The following is a 24,086-nucleotide window of genomic DNA, read 5'->3' as shown; positions in this document are numbered from 1 at the left end:
GCTTGACGCATGAGTCACGTGGGCAGGGAGGACCGGGCTATAAGAAAGCGGGAGCCGCTGTCCGTGGTCCTGAAATCAGAGCCGAGCCGAGGAGCGGAATCCCGGGAGACGCGAAACGCAACTCAGCGACAAACAACAGTGACGACACTTAACATTAGACAACAACTCACAAACAACAACACAAACAACAACACGGTCGAGGCGGCGGGCTCCGTGCACGACAGCGGGACTTTGAGTGTGACGTGACGGGGAGGGGAAGCTGGAATCCCCCCGCTGCTCCCACTGAACTGCAAGTGAGTGGCAACTTATTTCTTCACTTTCTCCTCTGAAGAAAAAAAAAAGGAAATATGTTGTTTGTTTCTGGGCTGATTATGGATATTGAGGAATTTTGGGAAAAATTAAAACCACTCCGAAGCTCCCTGTGTTTTCTCTGTTCAGTTTAAGAGCAAAAATGTCACAAATGTGCGAAAAAAAGAGTGATTTGTGCAGTTTGTTGGCTTATGAACGGTCTGATTGTTAGCAGAACGCATTTAAATTCCCTTCAGACACATTTTATTTTTGCTGATCAGATTAATCCAATAAAGTATTTCATATTTAGCGGTTCATAGAAAAAATGACGATTTTTAAATGGGACTTTTGCATGGTTAATTATGAGTGGCCCCTGTGAATGTATTGTTGCTATGTCCCTTTGTTTATGGTCAACACAGAAGTGGCTGTTATCCTCCTTCCCCATCATCATCACCATCATCATCATCATCACCATCATCATCACCATCACCATCATCATCACCATCACCATCACCATCACCATCATCATCATCAGTTATCATGACTCGTTTTGCCAAAAATAGCCACACTGAGAAAAAAAAATGCTTCAGACGCTTCCCTTTGTGTGCATGAAGGTGCGATGGCGCAAAACAGGTTCTGGTGCCACAAAGACAATGACAGTCCTTTGTCGTGTCTAAAATGTCTGCATAACACTGACGTCCATGACTGTTGGGGGGGTTGGAGGTTTACAGTCAGTGTGTAGGCTGCTGGGAGGTTACTCATGTTGACAGTAGTCTGGAGGTGGCTTTATGCTGGCAGATTTTTTTTTTTTTAATTTTTGCTTCTAAAAAGCGGATTGTTAATCCGCTCTGCTGCTGTAAATTGGAGTGTGACCTGCTCAGGCCAGAAGGCTTCTTCTGTAGGAGAGAATAAGACAGATGCACCCAAAGCTGGTGTGTTTGGTTTATGATGGGATAAGTCATGCGTTCATCAATAATTCGCTGCGTGTTTGCACATCACGCATCACTCTGTAATCCAGCCTCCTCGGCTGCTTTTACTGCAGAACATACCCGGATTGCTCTGTTATTGGCTCTTGATATTTTATTTATTTATGTATTTATTTTGCTGAAAATAAGAATAATTTCCATTGCAAATAAATTTGTTTTGTAGATCTTTTTGTGGGTGACATGAAACATCTTTGCAGTAGGATAATAAAAATTGATTTCTAAAACTCTTTAAGTATAGATTTTGTTACTATTTTTAATGAGATCCTCTCGCCCCATGGCAGTTTTTTTTTAAACCAGTCTTTTAAAAAGCGCCATAATCGGCAAAATTATTGCAGATATGTTTGCAGTGTCCTGAAATTACCTGCAGTAAACAGTGCAGCACGGCGGAGGTTCGTTAAAAACAAGCGCATGTTATTATGGTGATCCTTCAGACCCATCTGCGCACTTTAAACAAATCCTTGACTGGAGAGCAGACAAATGTGGAGGCGTGTTGAAAAAATGGCAATACACGTGCAAGTCAACGTCACTGCACTTGTTGCTCCCCAGAATTCTTGATAGAAAATTTCAGAACCGAAGAATACAGTTTTGACATGTAAAATGACTGTCAGCCAGGGACATAAAGTGGGGGGCCAATGGCCCTCTCCCTATTTCCTTCTCCACTGCTTCTGGTGCCTTTGCTCAGACCACACCCATGTTCGAAGTCAGCCTAGATTTCGATGTCAAAAACAGACATGTTAATTTTTGTATACCAGGGGCGTAAAATGGGGTTGGCAATGGCCCTCTCCTAACTCCTTGACCCACATCTTCCGATCTTCTTGCTTGGACCACACCCATCTTCAAACTCTGCCTTCATTTTGATCTCAACTACTCACTAGGTCGTGTTTCGTCCAAATCCTAAAAACACTATTTGTGCTGGTTCCCCCTACCTTTGTCATCACCAGGACCATGTTTTACCATGATGACACTCATACAAACACACATCGACTGACGAATTGAAAGAACCACTAAGATGCATTGTGATCCGATCACTCAGACTACTTGCTGAGGTGGTCTAAGAAGCATTTGACCATGAATTTTTTGTAAATGCAAATGCATCTAGATGTGTCTCTGACAAACATGTTAAGGTACTGTCCATTATTTTGGCCAATTGAAAGAGACATGTTGAATCCTGCCGACATAACTATTTAGGTTCCGGGATGCCGCGGCATTCCCGCATTTGTCATATTGTCAGCAAATGCTCAAGTTCTATCCGACTGTGTTCTCAAGTGGCACTGTCTGTGCACTGTTGGGCAGATGCAACAGATGCTGTCCACATTGATAAAGTTGAGCCATTATATGAGTTTTTTAGGACCTGCAAGTGTAAGGGATGTAGGAAGTAACAAAAACTGAACTTAAGAGGTTAACTAGAAAGGCATGATAGGCACCGGTGTGAACTGTGTGTGTTTGGATTAATCAAACATGTTAATACCAGGTACAAACAGACTCTATGATTCTGCTGTGGTTATGTGGTACATAACGAAAGAAATCAGAGAATCATTGAAACTGAAGCTGTGTTTCTCTGTGTTTTTCTCTCTCCTCCAGGCATTTCTGATCCCCTTCGCTGCACACAGAAAACCCTGTTCTGAGTGACCATGATTGGGTACCACAACGCCTCAAGTGCCCTTACCCTCCTTGTCCTCCTGACAGGGGCTTCCTTCCTCCATCTCTCCACCCCCAACCCGATCATCACCCCCGGAGATATCGATAACCCACACAGAGATACTCCTCCTGTAAAGGATGAGGAAACACGATCAATACGGAAAGAAGAGGCAGAGGAAGAAGAGGAGCTCTTTAAAGATGTTGATCCCAAAACACTTGCAGCAGTTTTACTGGAGGCACTGAATCGCTCACAAGAAGAGAAAAGGAGGGAGGGAGTGGAGCGCGGTGGGGTGGAGGAAGAAATGAAGGCTGAGACGGGGGAGGTTAAAAAAGAAGAAGCTTACAGAGAAGTGAGGACAATGGAGGGAGCAGACAGAGACAGAGACGGACGACAAGAGTTGGAGATGCTGATGGCTGCACAGGGGAAAGAGCGGGAAAAGCAGGAGGAAGAGGAGAGGAAGAAAGCTCAGGAGGAAGAAGAGAGGATGACAGAAAAGGTGACCAGTCGTACCACAAGTCAGACAGTCCAGGTCCAAACAGAGCAGCAGCCCACTAGTCCAGATGAAAGAGGGGGGAAAGGGCAAGGTGCCCCCCCACAGCAGGGACAGAACAGCCCCGAACAAAGCAGCAATGAAGAGGAGGAGCAGCTCAGCCCAGAGGAGCTGAAGAACCTTGAAACCATGATGAAGGAATTTCCTCGTTTGAATACAGCAACAAAGAGGGAGGGCGATTCAGAGCAAAACCAAAGAGAGAGCAGAGGTTACAGCAGCTACAACGACATCATACAAATCAACAAAGGCAATGACCTCGCCATGTCGAAGAAAAAACTAAAATGGCAAGAGGAGACGCAGAAAGGCCTAAACTTCCCAACATTCAGGGGAGGCAACTTTATGGATGACTTTGAGGGGAATAATTATGTCGGCAATAATGTAGAACAGTCCCAGCCTCCAGTAGAGCAGGAGGTGATGGAAGATGATGAACCAGAGGAAGAGGAGGAAGATGAGGAGGTGTTGAGTCCAGAAGAGGAGGAGGCTCGGGCTAAAGCAGAGCAAGAGGAGATGAGGAGGCAAGCAGCTGAGGCACAGAGAGCCAAGATGGAGGAGGAGAAGTTGGCTGACATTGCTTCGGACATGCTGCTGCGCTACATGGTCAAACAGAACAACGGGAACAAGAAGTACAGCTCGTCTCTGTCCAACGCTGCTGAGGACAAGAGGTCTGATGAGGAACAAGAAGTGACAGAAGAGGATGACATCGACCCTCAGACCATTGACAAGCTGATTGAGATCTCCAACAAGCTTCACCTCCCTGCCGATGACGTGGTGGACATCATCAGCGATGTGGAGAAAAAGAAGAAGAAAGATGTGCCACCTGAGATGACATCTCGTTGGCAGCGACCTCCAACTCCGTTGTCTTCTTCATTCTCATCAACCAATGGGTTCTCAGAATCACAGGTTCCAACCAATCAAAATAGCTTCCCCATCTCAAAGCAACCCTCTCCAGCTGCCAGTCTCCTCAAAACATGGCTGCAAGAGAAATCGCAAACCAAATCGCAGGATCTTTGGAGCAAACCTGCAAAGCCTCTGCTGGCCAATCCGAATCGTTGGTCCAAACCTCAGAAGCCTCTGCCAATCAAACAAGACCTCTGGCTCAAATCACCCAAACCTGTTTGGACTGGCTACCCTTTGTACCCCTACGCATACCCATCTTATTATCAGAGAAAGCTGTACCCAGATTACTACCCCATCTATTTCCCTCCTCCCCCAAGGCCCAAACCCCGTTACTACGTCCCCAAACCTTCTCTCACCCTTAACAACTACCTAGGAAATTCCGTGGATGATGCCTATTCTTTCCCCCCCAAACGCCGTTACCACAGCTGGGTCCAACCTCGACTGAGAACCCCCCCCTCAGGCCTCCAGCAGAGGCCCTACTACACCAGCTACAGGTTTCAGCCAGTACCCATCCCCAAACCCCGGTCCGGTCCCCGAATTCCTGCCATCCCTCCCCAACAGAGGTTCTATTACTCAGCCCCGGTGACACCTTCAGTGGCAAGAAATGAAGATTATTATGGAAAGCAGCCAGAAAACAACAACCATGACGATCTGGAGAAATACATTCAGCAGATTCTCATGAAGAGACCGATGGTGGACTGAAAGGACGATGAGAGGAAAGCTAGAACAAGAGGAAAAGACCAGAGATGAGCAGAAAAGAGTGTATTTCTTTATGATTTTGCTTTGCTGGTATTTGTTTTAAATATGTATCAAGTTTCTTTCTCCTGTTTTGATTGGTTGTGATTTGGACAAGGACATTAAAGACATTTAATTCCCAGATTTAGTCTGGATGAAATGGAACTTTGGTAGGAAAATAAACGGGAAGATACACATCTACACTCATCCTCTGTGAAGGAAACAGGATGAATGTGAGCTGTTGGAAAGCATGACGCGGCAAAGATTTGTATCATGCTAGAACTTTTCATCCAAACTCCGCATGACAACATTCTCCATTTGGACATTTTATAATGCCAACAAAGGAGGACGCTTAAATATGTTGTTACCTGTACCTTTAAAAAAAAATCTGTTTCAGAGTCAGAGTTGTAGGCAGTGATGGATGATGGGAAAAGTTTGATGTCTGATGGAAATTTACTGTCGAAACACAAAGAGAATATTTGTGTAGTTATCTCAGGCAGGGAAATTTGAAAAACATTTCATGAGCATAATCTGTCTGAAATGGTACAGGGCCAAAAGTATGTGGACTGCAAACATTTCAGCCACGTGACACACAGGAGCTTTAGGGTGGTCCGAAAATGATGTTGGGTGGTAAGATCTGGCTCACAATTGGTGTTCCAGTTCATCCCAAAGGTCCAATCCTAGATCTGTTGACAAAAAGCTGGAATCTCACTGTATGCTGGAGCTGTAAGATTTTTCTTCATTGGAACTAGGGGTCCAGGAAAAACATACCCACAATACAGTGTCTATACACTTTTGGCCATATGGTGTATAAACTGACACACCTATCATCTCTTAGAGATGAAATCAAAATCATGCACACTCTTGGAATGGCCTCACACCGAAGCCATTCACTATCTCATTTTTTAAAAAATGACTACATTTTGATGCAAATGTATCATTTTTGTGTTCTTTGTATAAAAATGCAGCAGAAACATTTCAGCAGAACAGCACCTGCTCATCATGTATACTCACATATACCCACCGAAGCTCTTTATAATGAAATATAACACACCAAAAAGCATATTTCATACAAAGGGCTGTGGAAGCCACACTAACACCACTATAATGGCTTGGATGACTCATCCTTTTGCATAACTTCAATTACCTTGTTGCTATGGTGCCAAACCCTGGCCAAACTCTATATGGCATTCTTTTGACGCCTTCAGAGGAGGATGCAGTGATAGAGGAATACTGATCTTTTACTTAACACATGTATTTTAAAGGATAAGGCTGGTGTTATTATATATTTTATTCTCTTTCATCAAATGTGTGCAATACATGTGGACTACCCTCTCTGGCTTTCAGTTCCAAACCTTTTCTTCACGCTGAAGCAAAGGTTTTCATGGTGTTGCACTCACTTATGTATGCATTAATATCGAGAAGTTTACCAGTTTAACATCTCTACACACACAATGTACAATGGTGCCTTTGTTTGGGACTATTTTCAGTGGAAGATTAGTCTAGGGATCATAGATTTTGAACAATAACAGAGCTCTATGGCATAGAGAAAGAAATTATATCTGGCTTTCATACACACACTATACTTAATAGTAGATATGTTAATTGTTGGTTTGGCTCTGCACCAAACAGAAACATCCGGGGCCAAGAAGTTAAGCCCACTTGGTAGTGCTAAAAACTGCATTTCTCCTAAGGGCCACTTGGGGTTGGCTTCAAGAGGGTGTCGATCCCTATCATGTTAAGATTCCCAACTTTACAGCAGAGATAAGCATGTTTACAGTCTGGTACAAAACATAATAAGGTCTCTCTAGCTAATTTAAACATTCCTGACAAATGCACACAGATACATTTTTATATAACTCACCCGTTTAAATGTTACAAGGCTTATACTTAAAAAGAATTAAGGGCAGGGCTCCTTTGAGTGACAGGCGGTCTGCAGGGTACCAAATCAGACCTACCCTTCATCATCAAAAAGTGTCACCTCTGGCTAAAAAGAAACAACAAGATGGAGACATCCAAAATGCCAGTCCACAGTCCATTATTTTATACAGTCTATGCTCTGCATTTGCATTGTATATTTGTGATATAGAAAATAACCAACCTTGTCCTTTAAAGATACTGTCCCTGGTTACATTTATACCACCCCAAAGTGCCCCCAAAGTTCCCTTCAGCTAAATGAGGACCACACAGTGCAGTTTCAGTATTCAATTTTTTTTTTTCATTGATCATAATCAACTCAGAATTCATTGTGATAGTTTTTCATGTTATGCAAATGTTGCACAACCATCGATCATACATTTCATACATTTGTAGGTGTTGTAAGTTGTTTCCAAACTCTGAGCTGAAATCGGCTGCCTTACATGTCACTGTGACACCACTGACATTATGCTTTATATTTTCCTTTTTCTTTTGTACCATTGATCTTATTCATGAAATAAACACTGTCATCACTTTTGTAATGGAGGCAGATGAGATTATGGAAATTATTCTCTGGAACTGATACCTGTGGGAGATCAGTTTGAGCATATTCAGGGAAAACAAAGTTCACAATTTAAAAAATGGTAAAGGGATTTTTCATTGCTTGGGCTGGATGGCAATGTTATAAAATGATTGTAAAAAAATGTTTTCTAACGTGCAAAAAAAGGATTGTACTGCAGAGATTTCCTTTCTTTACTTAAATGGCTACTGATAATCAGTGATCAATAAACACTTCCTTTTCTCCCTGTTTACCTCTTTCTCAAATAGCGTCACTGGAAACAAGAGCAGATGTTGCTCTTTGGTTTGTCTGTATTGTTGACCTTTGTGGTCATCTGTTGCTAAGGGATGAGCAAATCTCAACATCTTTGTTGCCAAGCCAAAACAGAATCATGGCATCGACAATCTCATACTGGGGAAAGAAAGTCAACAAGAGTCCATTAGCTGTAAAAAAAAAAAAAAGTGAACTAAACAGAGGAGATGGGAATCAAAACAAAGCTTTTTGTAATTTCTAATGATTTCTTGTTTTTTTATGAGATCAAGAGGGAAGTTAAAGATTGAGAAGGGGAGAAAAAAGGGGCTGAGATATGAAGCGACAGACCAGAGGTGAGGGTACAGTGTCTGCACGTTTATGTATACTTGCATCTAAAACTTGCTTCTTTGAAGACATACAAGCATCAATTAAAAAAAGCATAAAAAAATCTTAAAGATGACAGAAACAATGACGTCAGTGTACCTTAAAAATCACTGTTTGAGTCATGTATGCGGCGAGTGTTGTCCATGGTCTTACTAGATGTACCTTGTTGTAACCATCGTAATAAACATGCGTTTGCTGGATGTAAATATGCGCATGTCAATGACTACTTTTGCTACACATAAAGAAACAATAAAGTCAACTATTTTTATTACGAAAACGCTTCATTGTGGACAGAGACAATTCTTACATGAGTGTGAGAGCAAACAGCAACAGTCCTGGACAGCCATCTCACTGAACCTGGACATTCCAGTCGCTCAGGTGTTTATGTTTTTAACAATCTTCTTGTTTTCTAATGTGAATACCAGAGTTACTGAAATGTCCAGGTACTATGGGATAATTATATGGGTGAAATGTATTATGATAGTCCTGGACATTGCAGTTATTGGAGAATGATAAAATGCATGGACAGAAGGATGATGGATGGCCTTTGAAGCAGCAAATCTCATTAACAATACCGGTTAACATTTAGAGATCCACAACAATTCTTCACATATGTGATAGATGATTCATTGTTCTCTTTCATATCTAGACTTTATCTCCACACTATTACATATTTAAGATGTATGGAGCTGGAGAGTGTCTTCACTCAGAGAACCAAGGTTACAATGTAACCACACTTTTCTATTGAACTGAGAGCTCCTTACAGCTCCAGCTCCTTACATATGGAATATACAAAGGAGTGAAGAGATGGTCTCTTCACATAGAGAACCAAGGTTACAATGTAACCACATGTTCTTTAAATAGGCTGGTTGTTCTTTTCCTTAAAACATTTTCAGCTTTAATTTGAAGGAATACATTGACTGCAAGGAACAAAACATTGACTGGGGGCACGACTCCTCAAATTTAGGGAAGACTTGTGGGTACCCATAGAACCCATTTTCATTCAGAAAAGGACCCCTTTGAAAATGGCCATGCCAGTTGCTCCCTTGTTAAAATTTAGCCTAAATTTGGAACATGATTTACTCCCCTTTCCCAACAAGTTATGGCGATATGGTTGTCATTGTCTCGTTTAAGTAAACTGAAGACTCCTAAAGACATTAATATCAGCTATCATAAACGTCTTCCTTGGGGGGCCAGCAATTTGTATCAGGGCTGCCATGGCCACTGGTGCTAGCAACACACAAAAAATGCCAATGCATTAGTCTACTACAAACGGCCACAGATTTGTTGTGAAACAGTTGCAGCTAGGTTAGGCAAAAGTAAAACAAAAAAAAAAATGGACAAATTAAGGAAAAGTACTTTTCATACTTATGTGAAGTGCTCACATAAAGTACTTTGTGCAGATACGAAGAGTCCGAAAAAGGGACACAACCACATTGACATTTGGTCGCTTACCGAAAAACAAACAGTGGTGTTCTCGTTGAAAGTCCATGTTTGTTGGACCCACCCCTCCCAGCTACCCTACATGGACTTTCTCACTCTTTATACTTAATCAATGTGTCCACCATGACAAAAAATGTGCCACTGACTTTGCAATGGCATTGTTTTTGTGTTGCCAACACATTACTTTAGAACATTTCATACCCCCCACTGTGTAATCCATTTTTAAGAGTTCATGTCTATTTCACGTATTTCTATTAGACTGGGCTGTCATCTCATGACAGCAATGTCAGGTTTTTACAGATTGTTGAACCGATCAACATTTTTTAGCTGATCTTCTACTCTCTAGTCTATACATTCTAAATTCATAATCATAAAAAAAAAACACTTAACAAATGTGACTAGTATTAGTTAATTAGCACATCCTGCAAGCCTTTTACCTCACTATCGGCCCAGGAGGACAGTGGACTGCAGCTCCGCAGACAAACCTTCAATTATCAGCTGTAGCAATTTGAATCCAACAAGCACAAATCCAAGTGCTGGGGGTTTCACTGGGCTGGTGGTCACCCAGTACTGGATCTAACCTGTGTGACAGCAGCAACAGAAAGTCTGCTGATCTAGCGGGGAGTCTGAACAGTCCTGGATTAGACCCCTGGTGCTGGATTTTGTGCTGGCTGGAATGAAGTTGCTACAAGGCACTATCTCAAAGTCTGTGATGGGAATGGTTGGTTTGAAAGGAATCGTGATAAAGGTCACTTGCCAAGAGCTTCCCCACTAACCGGGGGGTTGTAGTTACCTGAAATGTGAAGTTCTTCATCCTCTCATGTTGTACTGAGGGCAGACTGGACCAATCTTGGTGCATACATTGCACCTTCAAATAAACAAACATGCTAGAACTGCCAATGTATCTGTCACTAAATTAAAGCCAATAATGCCTCAATGGTGTAGTATATTGCGAAAACGACACTCCTTATAAATAAATCATGCTAAATAAATCACATCCAGGGTTAAGAAAGATAATCCCCTGTGATCCCTGTATAGTCCTTTGGGCCGATTACAGCACAGACAGTAATTAAAGGTGGGAGGGAGCAGAAGGCAGGATTTGGCTTGCTTTGATATGTCGTGCTGCTCAGGGGCGGGGGTGTTCAGCAGGATGATTAGAGGTTAGAGCAGCCATCGGAGGAGATACTGATTGTGGGCTGCAGGGGTGCGCTAACACCCACACACACCAGTAACCACAAATTCAGGTCCGTGTGAAGGTTTGAGAAACTATTGGACCTACAGACGAGGATTTCCACAGACCTTAAAATGAGGTTCAGTAATTTAACCTCAGAACAGAGCAACATGAATGGATGTGTAAAACTGGCTGGGAGGTGAGTGTGACAGAGATGCACAGAAATAAAAGTGACAAGATGAGATAGGACATGCATTAGTAAAGCGGGACTGAGACATGAGGTTAAAATTAGTTTTAAGGCTACAGTGAAATCAAATCAAAGGCTGCTGGGAAGAAAAAAAGGGAATAGAAAGTGGAGAAACAGAGAAGACGGAGAGCGTGCCAGATGACAGGGTGAGGAAAAAGTAACACAGGGCTGGGCAGAGGCAGGGAGGAGGGAGCGAGGGATGAGAGAAGGGAGGAGTGGAGTGGTTGATGGTTGCAGCTCTGCCCATGGAGAGGTGCAGTGATTCATGATGTCACGTGGTGAAGACTGGGTGACTCATCCACCAACATCATCATGCAGCCACTGCAGAGCACCCAAACACACACACGCACACACACGCACACACACACACACACACACACCTACACACACAAAAGTGCACACATTAGACACACGTATGCATGCATGCTCATACACACACACAAACACACACACACACACCTACACACACAAATGTGCACACATTAGACACACGTATGCATGCATGCTCATTCACACACACACACCTAAACACAAAAGTGCACACATTAGACACATGTATGCATGCATGCATGCTCATTCACACAACACTGCAAGCTGATCAAACATTTTCATGAGCATATAAATTCTCAGTAGTAAACATCAAGCAGCATACTCATTAAAAGTGATACATTTATATCACACACCGGCAGCAGATACAGGCAACAATTTACAGTAATGCCTATATATAGCCCATGAAAACCTATGGTTCTCTCTCTCTCTCTCTCTCTCTCTCTCTCACACACACACACACACACACACATACCCACATCCACTCTGTGTGACTTCGCCTTTACATCTGCTGTGAATAAGCCCTGTTGATTATTTCCATTTAGCCCATAATATGATCAAATCTCAGTAGGAGCTACTATTCCCCCAATATATGCTCTGCTTATTCAGTGTGTACTTGTACAACAGTGCGTATGATATCTAATGAATTGGCAGCCCAAGAATGGCATTGTCACATTGCATACTAAACAAAAAGTTATTTACTTAATTTGAAATTACATAGATAAGGCTTAGGCAAATTATGTAACATAGATTTAATTAAGAAATTGTTTGGCATCGTCACATTATGTACTTAATATTAGTTACCAAGGATAGGTTTAGGCAAATAAAGTTGCGTAGCTAAGGTTTAGGACAATAGACATGGTTGGGCACCGTCACGTTACATACTTAACATAAAGTTACAAACTTAATGTTAAACTATGTTTGTTGTGTTTATGCAAGGTTTAGGAAAATAAATTTGGCAGTGCGTCCAACCAACCTGACAACCGCAAACCACATGTAACTGCACCAGGTCAGGACCTCTACATCCAGCATCTTCACCTGCAATATCTTTTGAGAGCAAGTGCCCCAACAGCTGATCCAACAATTGATTTGCCAACCAAAAAAATGTCTGCACAAACAGTCAGAAACCATCTCAGGGAAGCTCCTCTGCTTGCCTATCATCCTAACCATGGTCTTGACCTGACAGCAGTTTGTCATCATAACTGACTTGACTGTGCAATTTCTCACCTTTTATGGCCTTGTGCACTTTACAGAAGGGTTCTCTTCAAATATTAATCCCAGTTTAAACAGTACTGGGCAAACTGCATGCAGTGTTTATAGCGTCTTGTGGACGAGAGGTTTTCCATAACCAATGTTGGGATCAGAGTGCCCCATGGTGGTGGTGGGTTTCAAGGTATCGGTTGGCATAAGCTGCGGACACATGTAGGATTTTTTTTTTTTTTTATTGCAATTTGAATTTACAGGGATACAGTCATTATAACCTGACAATGGGTCCATTGTCATTTTATTCATCTGCCACTATCACCTTATGTTGCAGCATGTCATGATAATGCACAGCCCAATGTTGCAAAGATCTGTGCAAAATTCCTGGAAGCTCATCTAGGGCACTATAGTCATGTGAAATCCTAATAAATCTTGTTTATAATGACGAAACTTCATACTTTTAGTTGGCCTTTTATCGTGACCATCCTGAAGCACACCTGTGTGATAATGATGCTCTTCTAATAAAATGCTAGTATTTAGAAATAGATTGCAAACCACCAAACGTGACACGTTAACTAAAACTATATCATCAGAGTTCATATTCCTATATTGCAACCCCACTTTCTCACCGGTAGCGTGGCCGAGCGGTCTAAGGCGCTGGATTAAGGCTCCAGTCTCTTCGGGGGCGTGGGTTCGAATCCCACCGCTGCCAGTAGCTTTTTGAGAAAGCAATACAGATGCTAAACTAACTTTTCCTTTTGGTTTATTCTTGTGTTGCCAGGAAAAGCATGAAAATCGTCAAGCGATTTATTTGTAGCTCTACAAATTCATTATGGCTGCCATTTTGTGTTTCCTTTCCTATTTAGTCTGCATATCCCGCAGATCTCTTGACCTCAACTTGTTTTCTTTAACATTATATAATCCATAATTTTCATGGTTGTCAAGAAATGCATACAGCGTATAAGAAAACAATACCTGGAAGAAAAAGCTCAGGGCGAAGAGTTTCCAAGTCTATGACACAACCCGGAAGCATTTAGACCACTAGCTTCAAATTAAAATGAGAAAGGCTCAAGTGCGATTGACAGTCCACTTTTTTGTTGTTGCACGGACTGTACATATTTTAAAAATGAAATTAGCTTGTAGGTGTGAGTGTACTGCCATCATAACCCAAACGTTATGAAGGCTATATTGCATTTTACGGTTTAATTCCAACAAACAATAAACAATAAAGCCATTTATCAAATCTGCATGTAAGTGATTAATTTTTAAGGTAAAAGTTAAAGGGTAATTAAATGTTTAATTTAAGAAAATTATGTAAAAATAAAAACAAAGTAAAAGGAATTATAATATTAAAAAATACTTTAAAATCTAATTTTGTAACATAATTTTAATCATGTAATTTTGCTAATTATAAATAGGTTAGTTTTCCCCCAGCTTTTTTCTTTTTCCCTAGACATTTTTCCCCATCTTAAACAAAAAATCTAAATCTAAATCTACTAATTTGTTGCAGTTTATGGAAAATTTCTTACCAAGTTGCTCATTGCCCTTTGTAAATGTTTTTGAAAGGAATCAACAAATTTGATCAGAGTTCAATGGTTTAAATACTTGTGAAAGGTATCTGAAGCAGCACCAGAACAGTAATGTCAGGTTTCAAAGGGTTAATCGTTATTCATTAAAAAAAAAGTTCACGAGTTGGAAAAAACACCACATTTTTTTTGGAGGAGCATTTAATTTGATTTAATTGTTTTTTATTTAATATTATTTTATTTGGATAAATTAACTAAACGTGGTTTAGATTTTAGCAATCTAAAATAAAATAAAAATGAATTGATCTGCAAGTATTTGCCAGATGACGCTTTTATTGTGAAAGTACCGCATCGGAAGACGTATTGTTGTCGTCGCAGTTGAACTCAGGCCGGTTGTATTTGTCCGCCTCTGTGTAAAGACACGCATTGTAGATTTAGTTTAACATTAAAATGAAAGTTTGACCCTGTGAGTAACAGACTCGGGACAGAGTTAGTGTTGTGGTTGCTGTGTCGGTTTAGTTTTTGTGCTCGACGTGAGTCGACATGAAGCCGCCTCCTCGGAAACGAAAGAAACCAGATCGCATTTACCAGCAAAGTGGACCACCTTCAGGGAAAAAGTCCTCTCAGTGGCAGCCGGGGGAGCAGAGGAATCTCCTGAAAGCCCTGAAAAGACTCGGCAAGACCACATTAGGAAAGGGAGATATCGACTATGACTTCCTGAAAACGCACGTGTCTACTCGGTCCACTTCAGAGGTAACGTTACGTTAAGTTTAGAAACCATTTATTTCAGTGAAAACATACATTTTGTTAGCACCTTAATGAAAACAGTGCTTTGTGTTGCTTTTCAGGGGGCGACCGATATTTTTTTTCAGAGCCGATACATATTATTAGTAGTTAATTTGACCAATAACAGATATTTAGAACCGATATGCTTTTACAAAAAAAAAATCTTTTTGTCATAATTTTGAATCTGAAATATAACAAACACCAAACATTTAAATGCCTTTAACAAATGTTTAATCTAAAACGAAACTTTCAACATAATATGGATAAAGTTCACAGCATTTCTTTTTTTTTGTAAAGTCAAGTGAAAATTGAAATGAATTAATATGAAAAAGCTCCCTGAGGTTTTACAAAGTAAAAATTCCTCCCATGCTGACGCTTTCTTTGCATTTTTTAAATAAGCCTAATTCATTTTATCTGCAAATGTTTGATCAAAACTGAAACTTTTAACAGCATGCACTTTTTCATAAAGTCAAGTAAAAATTTGAATTAAAAAAAACAAGTACATAAAAATAGGTCCCTGTAGTTTTTCAAAGTAAAAATGCCTCCCATGCTGACACTTTCTTTGCACTTCTTAAACAGGCCTTATTCATTTTTACCTGCGGTCAATACAATGAAACGCCAATGCTGATAATCAGGAAAATGCCAAACATCAGCCTTGATAATCGGCCCGGCGGATAATCTGCCCCCCTTTAGCGCGGCGTTTGTATGTAAAAGACGTGGACTGTCCCCTCCTTCATGTAGATCCAGTCTGTGGTGGAACACCTGAAGAATGAAGTGATCTCACTGGCCGTCTCCCAGCTGCAGAAGAAGAAATTGGAAGAGAGGAATGACAGAAAGCCGATTGAGGAGTGGACACACATGGCCTCTGTTACGACTGGAACCCTGGAAGACCCCATTTCCACTGCTTTCTCTCAGGTACTGCCTGCCAGATAATATTGTATGAAGCACTTTGTGTTGCAGTTCATTTGTATGAATAGTGCTACAAATGAAGTCTGATAGAAGCATAAATAGATAGATGGTTAGATAGTAAACAAACGATGCACTTACATTGCACCTTAAGTAGCATATTAACAGACAGGACAGAGGAGATGTTTTGCCAGACCAGCTGGACATACTGCTGATTATTTGTGTGTGTTTGGCACCACTTTGAATCTTTCTCCACTCTCCTGTCCTCTTGTTTCTCAGATGCTGATAGTGTCGTCCACAGAGCCCCGCACCCTGAGGAACCGTGACCCTCCCCAGATCTACAGACCACCCAGAGATAAAGAAAAGCCTTTTGCTCGCACCATCCCTTTCAGACCAATGCCCCATGCACCGGTCAGAGGTACAGACCCTAAGATCCTCTGTGCTATCACGCTAACTATTAGGGGTGTCAACGTTTCCAATTTTTTCTACACGTGTAAACGGGACTTCTAACCGACGTGTACCCAGTTACACGATTTATGATCTTTTTCTATCGCAGTTGCGCTATATAACCACTAGATGGTTCTGTCTCCATTCAAATACCTCCTAATCTCATTAAATCAAAGCCATTCCAGTAGTTGGTTATCGCACAAAAACGTTTATTCAGCGAACAGAACTTAAAAAGTAGGCAATCCATCTCACCATTTAAGGCTTAGACCTACTTATGACAGAAAGTAAAATGAGCTGAAAATAAAATCATCAATTTTGACAGACAAGAAAACGTACAAGTGAAAGCTGGAAAAGGTTTAACCTTCTTTTTTAATCATTGTTTTAACTATTGCTCATTTTTGTACAATATATTTTTTTAAGCTCCGCTTGTTCATCGCTTGTTGCTTGTTGTCCATGCGGCCCCGAGTCAACTTGAAGTGACGCGACACTGGCTGTGGCTGCGTTTTTTTTTTTAGTAATAACTTAACATTGCCACCTGTGCATCTATTATGTATGCGGATAACTGCATTAGTGGGAACATTTAAGTGTATAGTTAGTTAATGTTATTATCTTAAGCTTTCAGGCAACATTATCACCCCTAAAAATACTATTGGTGAGAAATGAACGAGGAGGAGGAGAGGAAAAAATGACGTGTAAAACGGTTATTGATTTTTCTGAACGGTTATGATTTGTTATCCGTGTACCCGTTTACACGTGCAGATGTTGACATCCCTACTAACTATATATTGATACCATGAATTTGTGAACTTTCCACTTGCATCTATTTGTGGTAATTTGTGTTTCTTTGTGGTCATTTGATTGACTTTTCAAAGACAAATGTCACTTGAATCATACTCTCTGACCCATACTCAGATGTATTGCAGTGTTCCTCCATGTTACTGTGATATTAAGAGCACTTTGCAGTTTTAACCCTCAGGGACTTTTTTTACGCACTCATCATTCTTCATTTTTTGATCATTTTGGCTGTGTTCATGCATATGCCACACATTTTGGCAAGATTGTGTATTTTTGTTTAATGCTGGAATTTCCAGCTCAGCTTGTACAATAAGTATGAAATACACTGTGCAAATTGTTACATTCTGACTGTTAAGTTAAAAAAATGCACCATTGAAACCCATTCAAACTGCAATTTTTGATCCCACAGCCATCGAAGCATAGAAACATGCATTGTATTATTTCTGGGTGTCATTCTGGTCTTTTGCTTTTGAATTATAATTTTTACAATTTTCCACCGGACGATGTAATTTTTACCATATTTGGCATATGGAGAAAATACATGCTATTTCCACTAGGTGCACTGTCACAATTAATGTTGCTGCTAATCATTGACATATCTGAGACTGTGATCATTAAAAAGAAATCTACTTTGCAAAAAAAAAAAAACATAGTGGCTTCATGACAAAAATACTGGCATTTAAAGGATTACAATTCTGAAATTTAATCAATATTTGATATTTATGTTTAGGACCGATGATTAAAAAATGAACTCATAGAAAGTATAGGATAATAATGTATAATATTTCTTAAAGCTTGATTTTTGAAAAACTCTTTTTGTGTGCAGAGCATTACGAGTGTGTGTAATACTGAAGAGAGCCATAATGTTATAATGTCGATATTTTTCTCCCTTTAGTTGAGCATCCTGGCACCGACAAAACTGCTCCTGTCTTAGTAATCAAGACTCCAGCACCAGCCATGGGCCCGGCCAAAAGACTCCCAGCACCATCCAAAGTGATCAGAGTGCTGAACAGCAAAACGTCTCCACCACAACAACAGATATCAGCTACAACCTCATCTGTTGCTATCCTTACCTCTCAGTCCACTGCAGCCTCCACCTCTCAGTCTGCTGCTGCCTCCACCTCTCAGTCTGCTGCTGCCTCCACCTCTCAGTCTACTGCTGCCTCCACCTCTCAGTCTGCTGCTGCCTCCACCTCTCAGTCCACTGCAACCTCCACCTCTCAGTCTGCTGCTGCCTCCACCTCTCAGTCTGCTGCTGCCTCCACCTCTCAGTCTGCCTCCACCTCCACCTCTCAGTCTGCTGCTTCCTCCACCTCTCAGTCTGCTGCAACCTCCACCTCTCAGTCCACTGCAACCTCCACCTCTCAGTCCACTGCAACCTCCACCTCTCAGTCTGCCTCCACCTCCACCTCTCAGTCTGCTGCTGCCTCCACCTCCACCTCTCAGTCTGCTGCTGCCTCTACCTCTCAATCTGCAGCTGCCTCCACCTCCACCTCTCAGTCTGCTGCTGCCTCCACCTCCACCTCTCAGTCTGCTGCTGCCTCCACCTCTCAGTCTGCTGCCACCTGCAAGCCAAAGGCAGCAAAAAAGCTCAATGCACCTTCTACATCCTCACAAACTGTGACAGCACTGACAGGAAAAGTCACACCCACTTCTGGCTCTCCTGCTCTATTAAAGACCAAGAGTGGCAGCTCTGCAGCCCAGACTACCCAGCAGCCCTTAGAGCAACGCTCCACCACCTCTACATCAAAATCTACTTCAGCCACGCCTCCCATACCCAGCCAAACTCCTGCCCCCAGCAATGCATCATCCTCAAATGCGTCCCCCTCCAACTCCGCGCCCCCATTCTCCACCTCTGCCGCAGCATTTCACGCCAAGTTTGGTCACAACTATGCCACAGAAGACAGTCCCCCGGTGTTTGGCGTCAAGGGCGTAGTGGACTTTGAGAGGATCTATCGCTACCTGAGTGTTAACCACAAGCCCAATGAGGACTGCAGTCTCACACCCATGGGTCAGTCAGACAGTCACTGCTTGTGTTGCTTTAAAGTGTATTTTAATGTTAACATTGAGACATATTTAAAACATCTGTAGTCACATTAAAAATACAGTACATGATCAGTGCAGATCAGTCACCAAAAAAATGCTGGCATGTACATTTCTGCAAACCAGAGATAAGTTACATTTGATTGTTATTATTTAGTGGATTTGTTACAACTTTAGGTTTCAACAACGCTGTGGTTATCGTGTAGGTTTAGGAAAAGAAAACACTTGGTTATGGTTAGGAAAAGATTACATTTCGCTTAAAATATCCATCTTTTGAAGCACAAATACCCACTGGAAATGCAGCAATGTTGTGCTTTTCATTGCATTATTCCTGCCGATGGGTCACTACAAAACATCCACATTGGATCCTGAAAAGCTCGTAGAAAATCCCTGAAGGTTCCCTACAAAACACCAAAGTTGAGTGCCTATAAAGCCGTCGGGAAAGAATTGCTACAAAACACCTGCATTTAAAGCCTAAAAAGCTTCAAAACACCCATGTTTTAAGCCTAAAATGCCGCTGGAATAACATTGACAGGTCGCTATAAAACACCACTGTTAAGAGTCTAAAAAGCTGCTTGAATAACACTGAAGAATCGTTACAAACACCTACATTTAGAGCTTAAAAAGCTTCAAAACACCCATGTTTGAAGCCTAAAAAGCCACTGGAATTACACTGACTGGTCACAACAAAACATTGATGTTTTAAGCCAAAAAACCTTCCATAATGACACTGACAGGTTACTACAAAACACCTACATTTGAAGCCTCAAAGGCTGCTGGAAACTGCATTAACTCCAGTTATGTTTTCTTTTTTTTTTTTGGACTATGGTCTATATGGCCTCCAAATGTTTTGGTTACTGTCCATGTTTCTAAAAAGCAACTTAAACATTGTGAGGCATTTCCCACCGCTGCATTAAAATTAACCAAGTTTCTGATATTATCTTGTGTTCTCCAGAGAGTGCTGTAGTGTTGGACCTGTTGATGTCTCTCCCAGAGGAGCTCCCCCTGCTGGACTGCAACAAACTGCACAAACATCTGATAAAGGTACAACTTACTACACACTGCTTAGCTGGTCACTTTTTATAATGTACAGTAGCTAACGCAGAGCTCTGTCTGAGTGGTTGGAGGTGAGAGTGTTGTTCCTAAATTAATTTTGTGCCCCTTCAAGGCCTCTAGAGGTCAGGCTGTCCTCACAGTTTGTGTTGGTAATAAGTGTAAGAAAAACACCTTGTTAACCCTTAGGGACTGTTAGGCACATTTTACGCACTTTTCATTATTTATTTCAGAATTTTTTCTGCGTTCACACATGGCATAAATTTCGGCAAGATTGTGTATTTTTGTTTGATCTTCGAATTTCTAGCTCAGCTCCTCTGAAATACACTGTGTAAACTAAATTGTTACATTCGGACTGCAAGAAATGCACCACTGAAACCCATTCAAACTGCAAGTTTTGATCCCACAGCCATCAAAGCATAAAAACATGCATTATATTATTTCTGGGTGTCATTCTGGGCTTTTGCCTTGGAATTTGTCATTTTGACTATTTTCTACTCAATGATGTCATTTTTACCATATTTGGCATATGGAGAAAATACATGCTATTCCTACTAGTTACACTGTCACAATCACAGTTGCTGCAAATAAATGACATATTCCAGGCTGTGATAATCAAAAATATATTTAGAATTTAGTATATGGAAAAAATGTTTAGGTTGTTTGTTTGTTTTTTCAGCCAGAAACATAGTGGTATCCTGACAAAAACCTTGCATTTAAAGGGTTACAATTCTGAAAATTAATGAATATTTCATATTTATGATAAAAAATTGATATCAATGAAAAAAGAAAATAATAATGTATAATATTTTTTAAGGCTTGCTTTTGTGTGCAGAGTGATACGAGCATGTGTAATATTGAAGGGAGTCCTAAGGGTTTATTATTACTTTTCCCTTATATTTAAAGATATTTTAAGTTCTAGACAATATTGACCTGAAGACTTAAAATAGGGGTAGATTTACCTTATAATGGCTCCACTTTTTTAATTATCGTCTGTCCTACAACTGAACCGAAGTGGTCGATCAAACAGCATATGAAAATGAAGATGTCTGTCCTGGTATTTGGAGCCGTGTTGCCTTTAAATGGCATGCAACGAAAACGCTGTGGTTTGTAAAACCTGCTGGAAACACAAGGCAGGACCTAGAATCAAGACTTTACTAGGTGGTACAGCTTCAGGTCACAGGTCTTGGAGTTCTGGTGTCGACACACAGACCAGAGACCTGCAGCAAAACAACAGGACCCCACCAGAAGAAACTATCATTTTAAAATCTGATTCAACAATCCCCAAAGTCCAGTTAAGCTGACAGCCGTCCTCTGCCTGCCTCCAGATGTACCGATACCTCTCTTCCCCCGCTGACTCCAAGATGTCAGAAGAAATGTTCAGAGAGCTGCAGGAGGGACTCAGCGCTCAGACAGAGGAACCCAGCGGTCCAAGCAGCAACGAAACAAACGGTCAGCAGAACTCTGTGGCGACATCCAATGGTGGTGATGTCACTGACATCAGTGCGAAGACGCTGCCGCCGGGTGACGCTGAGAGCCAATCAGCAGGGAGCAGTAACAGACTCAGCCCCCCTCCCCTCAACCCTTTCATGGTGCCACTCAAACTGCTGAAGCGCAAGTAGCTCCAGTTCAAGGAGTGTCAAACTGATGTGCAATAGTTTGTATAGCATGTTTGTTTATTTTCTATAGTAATTTATTTTTATACTAATTCTAGAGTTGAGCTCCAGGTTGTTTGCTTATTGTTCGGTCAGGGCTTGAGGATGGAACCCGAGTTCCCAACTGAAGCTCCAGTATCGAATGTCCGCTCAGATTCATTGTCTTGTTTTTTACTTCTTTGATCAGATAGTGTCTTATCTGATCGAATAGTTTCTCATTTAAATCAGAATTCTGTCAATTTCAGACATTTCCCTTTTATTCAGGCAAAGTTCTTGTTCAGTTCTGAAGACATTAAACACTGATTAAACTCTTTAAAAAGATAACTCGACATGAATGCAGAATCTGTAAGCAATGGGACAAGATTTTGGTTTCTGTATGTAGTCTGAATAATGTCGACCAATAGTGTTTCAGCAAGCCTAGGTTGCTGGTAAACAGTCTGTGTTCAAAGTGAGGCAGAACAATCTTGAAACCCATCAGCTAGAGTCGGATGACGATGTAGCTTTGTTTTAGCTTTGCATTATGTTTTTGGGCTGTGTCTCATTCTCATAAACGTGATGTCTTACCGTCACCTCGAGGGATTTTTTTTTTCTTTCCAGATTTTGCACAAATGTTCCTTCAGACTCAAGTGTAAACTCATTAGATTTTGGTGGTCAAAGGTCATAAGTCAAGGTCCACATGACCTTGCATCCAGTGAAAGTGCCATCTCAAGGAAGCCTTGAGAGATTTTCTTTAACTTTGTTAAAAAAAATCCACTTTGATTCAACAATGAACTGGTTAGAAATTTGTGGTCAAAGGTCAGTGTGACCTTACATCTCTCTCACTTTGTGAAGGCAATATCCCAAGAAGGTCTTGAAGGAATTAACTCAAATTTGGCACAAACGTCCACTTGGACTCAAGGATGAACTGACTAGAATTGGTGATAAAAGGTCTGGGTCAGTATGTCTTAATTAATCATTTGCGTTAGAAAATGTCAGAAAATAGTGTAACATGCCTGTTGCAATTTCTCAGCATTTTACTCAGTTTACTGTAACACAAACTCAGCAATGCTCACGTCAAAAGCCAGAAGTGGTGGATTTTCCTATTTTTTTCCTATTTTAGCTTCAAATAATACTAAAATGGTTATTTCATTATCAAAAATACTCTCTGAGTATGTTAAGACCTAATCCATTCATTATCTTTTTGGGTTGTCCGTCCCATTCTCATAAAATCTGGGGAGAGGGAATTTCCAGCTCAGCTCCTGCAATAAATCTGAAATACACGGTGTAAACTTAATTGTTGCATTCATACTGTTAAGTGCAAAAAATGCTCCATTGAAACCCATTCAAACTGCAATGTTTGATCCCACAGCCACCAAAGCATAAGAACACGACTGTATTATTTCTGGGTGTCATTCTGGGCCTTGGAATTGTCATTTTGACTATTTTCCACCTGATGATGTCATTTTTACCATATTTGGCATATGGAGAACATACATGCTATTTCCACCAGGTGCACTGTCACAATCAATGTTGTTTGAAAAGCACATTTTGTGCGCAGGGTGTGTGTATTATCAAAGCGGGCCCTGGAGGTGAAGTATTGATTTGCCATCAGCAGAGAAACTCCAGCCTGAAAGTTTTTGTAGAGGTGAGCAGTAGTTCAGCGGCACTGAGAATCCAAAGGAACTTAGATTTACCAGTTTGTATTTTTTGTCGCAACCAGTACTATAAAAGTACATTAGGAAAAGATTGTGTGTGAGTTAAAATCTCACCTGGCAGTTGCACTGCAGTGACACTAGGTGGCAGCCAAAGCCATTTACAGGCTTCAAATGGGCTTTTGGAGGAGGACGGTCCCATTGGGTACCAAAGCTAAATACTTTTTCCGTTTGACTTAAAACTAACTGTAGAATCAAGTATTAAAACCTATGAAGAAATCTACCATTAATGACTGGACTGATTCAAATAACTGACCTCCAGATTTAACCCTTTGAAACCCAGAACAGCATCACTTTTCTTGTGCTGTGTCCACACACCTTTCACATGAGTTTTAACCTTTGAAATCTGGAAAACTGGTTTGATTTCTTTTGAAAACATAGCTTAAAAGGCAATGAGCAACTTGGCAAAAAAAAAGTCCTGAAAATTGCATGAAATTTGAGAAAAAAAATTGATGTGAGAATTTGTATAGAGAGAAAAAGTATTAGACGATAATAAAAAAAATGTGGGAAAATGCCCAGAAAGCTATATGTATCATTGTTATAATTATTACCAACTACTTCATTTACATATTTATTAATTGTTTTT

At 40.9% G+C, this 24,086-nt stretch overlaps 2 protein-coding genes and 1 non-coding gene across 4 annotated transcripts; all 3 read left to right on the top strand.

Moving 5' to 3' along the window:
- Window positions 1-44: 44 nt before the first annotated feature.
- Window positions 45-8,475, top strand: vgf (VGF nerve growth factor inducible). The gene is made up of 2 exons (XM_042512609.2): window positions 45-293; window positions 2,856-8,475. Exon 2 carries the CDS (start codon window positions 2,906-2,908, stop codon window positions 5,060-5,062), a length of 2,157 nt encoding a protein of 718 aa, XP_042368543.1. The 5' UTR covers window positions 45-293; window positions 2,856-2,905; the 3' UTR covers window positions 5,063-8,475.
- Window positions 8,476-13,228: 4,753 nt separating this feature from the next.
- Window positions 13,229-13,310, top strand: trnal-aag (transfer RNA leucine (anticodon AAG)). The gene has a single exon. It is a non-coding gene; the product is annotated as a tRNA-Leu (tRNA).
- Window positions 13,311-14,467: 1,157 nt separating this feature from the next.
- On the top strand, window positions 14,468-24,026 carry LOC121962541 (uncharacterized). Of its 2 annotated transcripts, none has more exons than XM_088073184.1 (6): window positions 14,468-14,877; window positions 15,652-15,825; window positions 16,096-16,234; window positions 17,993-19,069; window positions 20,057-20,145; window positions 21,483-24,026. In XM_088073184.1, exons 1-6 carry the CDS (start codon window positions 14,668-14,670, stop codon window positions 21,774-21,776), a joined length of 1,983 nt encoding a protein of 660 aa, XP_087929310.1. In that variant the 5' UTR covers window positions 14,468-14,667; the 3' UTR covers window positions 21,777-24,026. The 2 variants fall into 2 exon arrangements, with proteins under 2 accessions (XP_087929310.1, XP_042368740.2); XM_042512806.2 differs by having other exon boundaries at window positions 17,954-19,069.
- The last annotated feature ends 60 nt before the right edge of the window (window positions 24,027-24,086 follow it).

Source organism: Plectropomus leopardus, chromosome 23 (genome assembly GCF_026936395.1).
Source record: "Plectropomus leopardus strain MGB_pleo_1.0 chromosome 23, ASM2693639v1, whole genome shotgun sequence".
In the NCBI taxonomy this organism is placed as follows: domain Eukaryota; kingdom Metazoa; phylum Chordata; class Actinopteri; order Perciformes; family Serranidae; genus Plectropomus; species Plectropomus leopardus.
The sequence above is the reverse complement of the archived record's forward strand: the minus strand, read 5'-3'. Positions and strand labels throughout refer to the sequence as shown.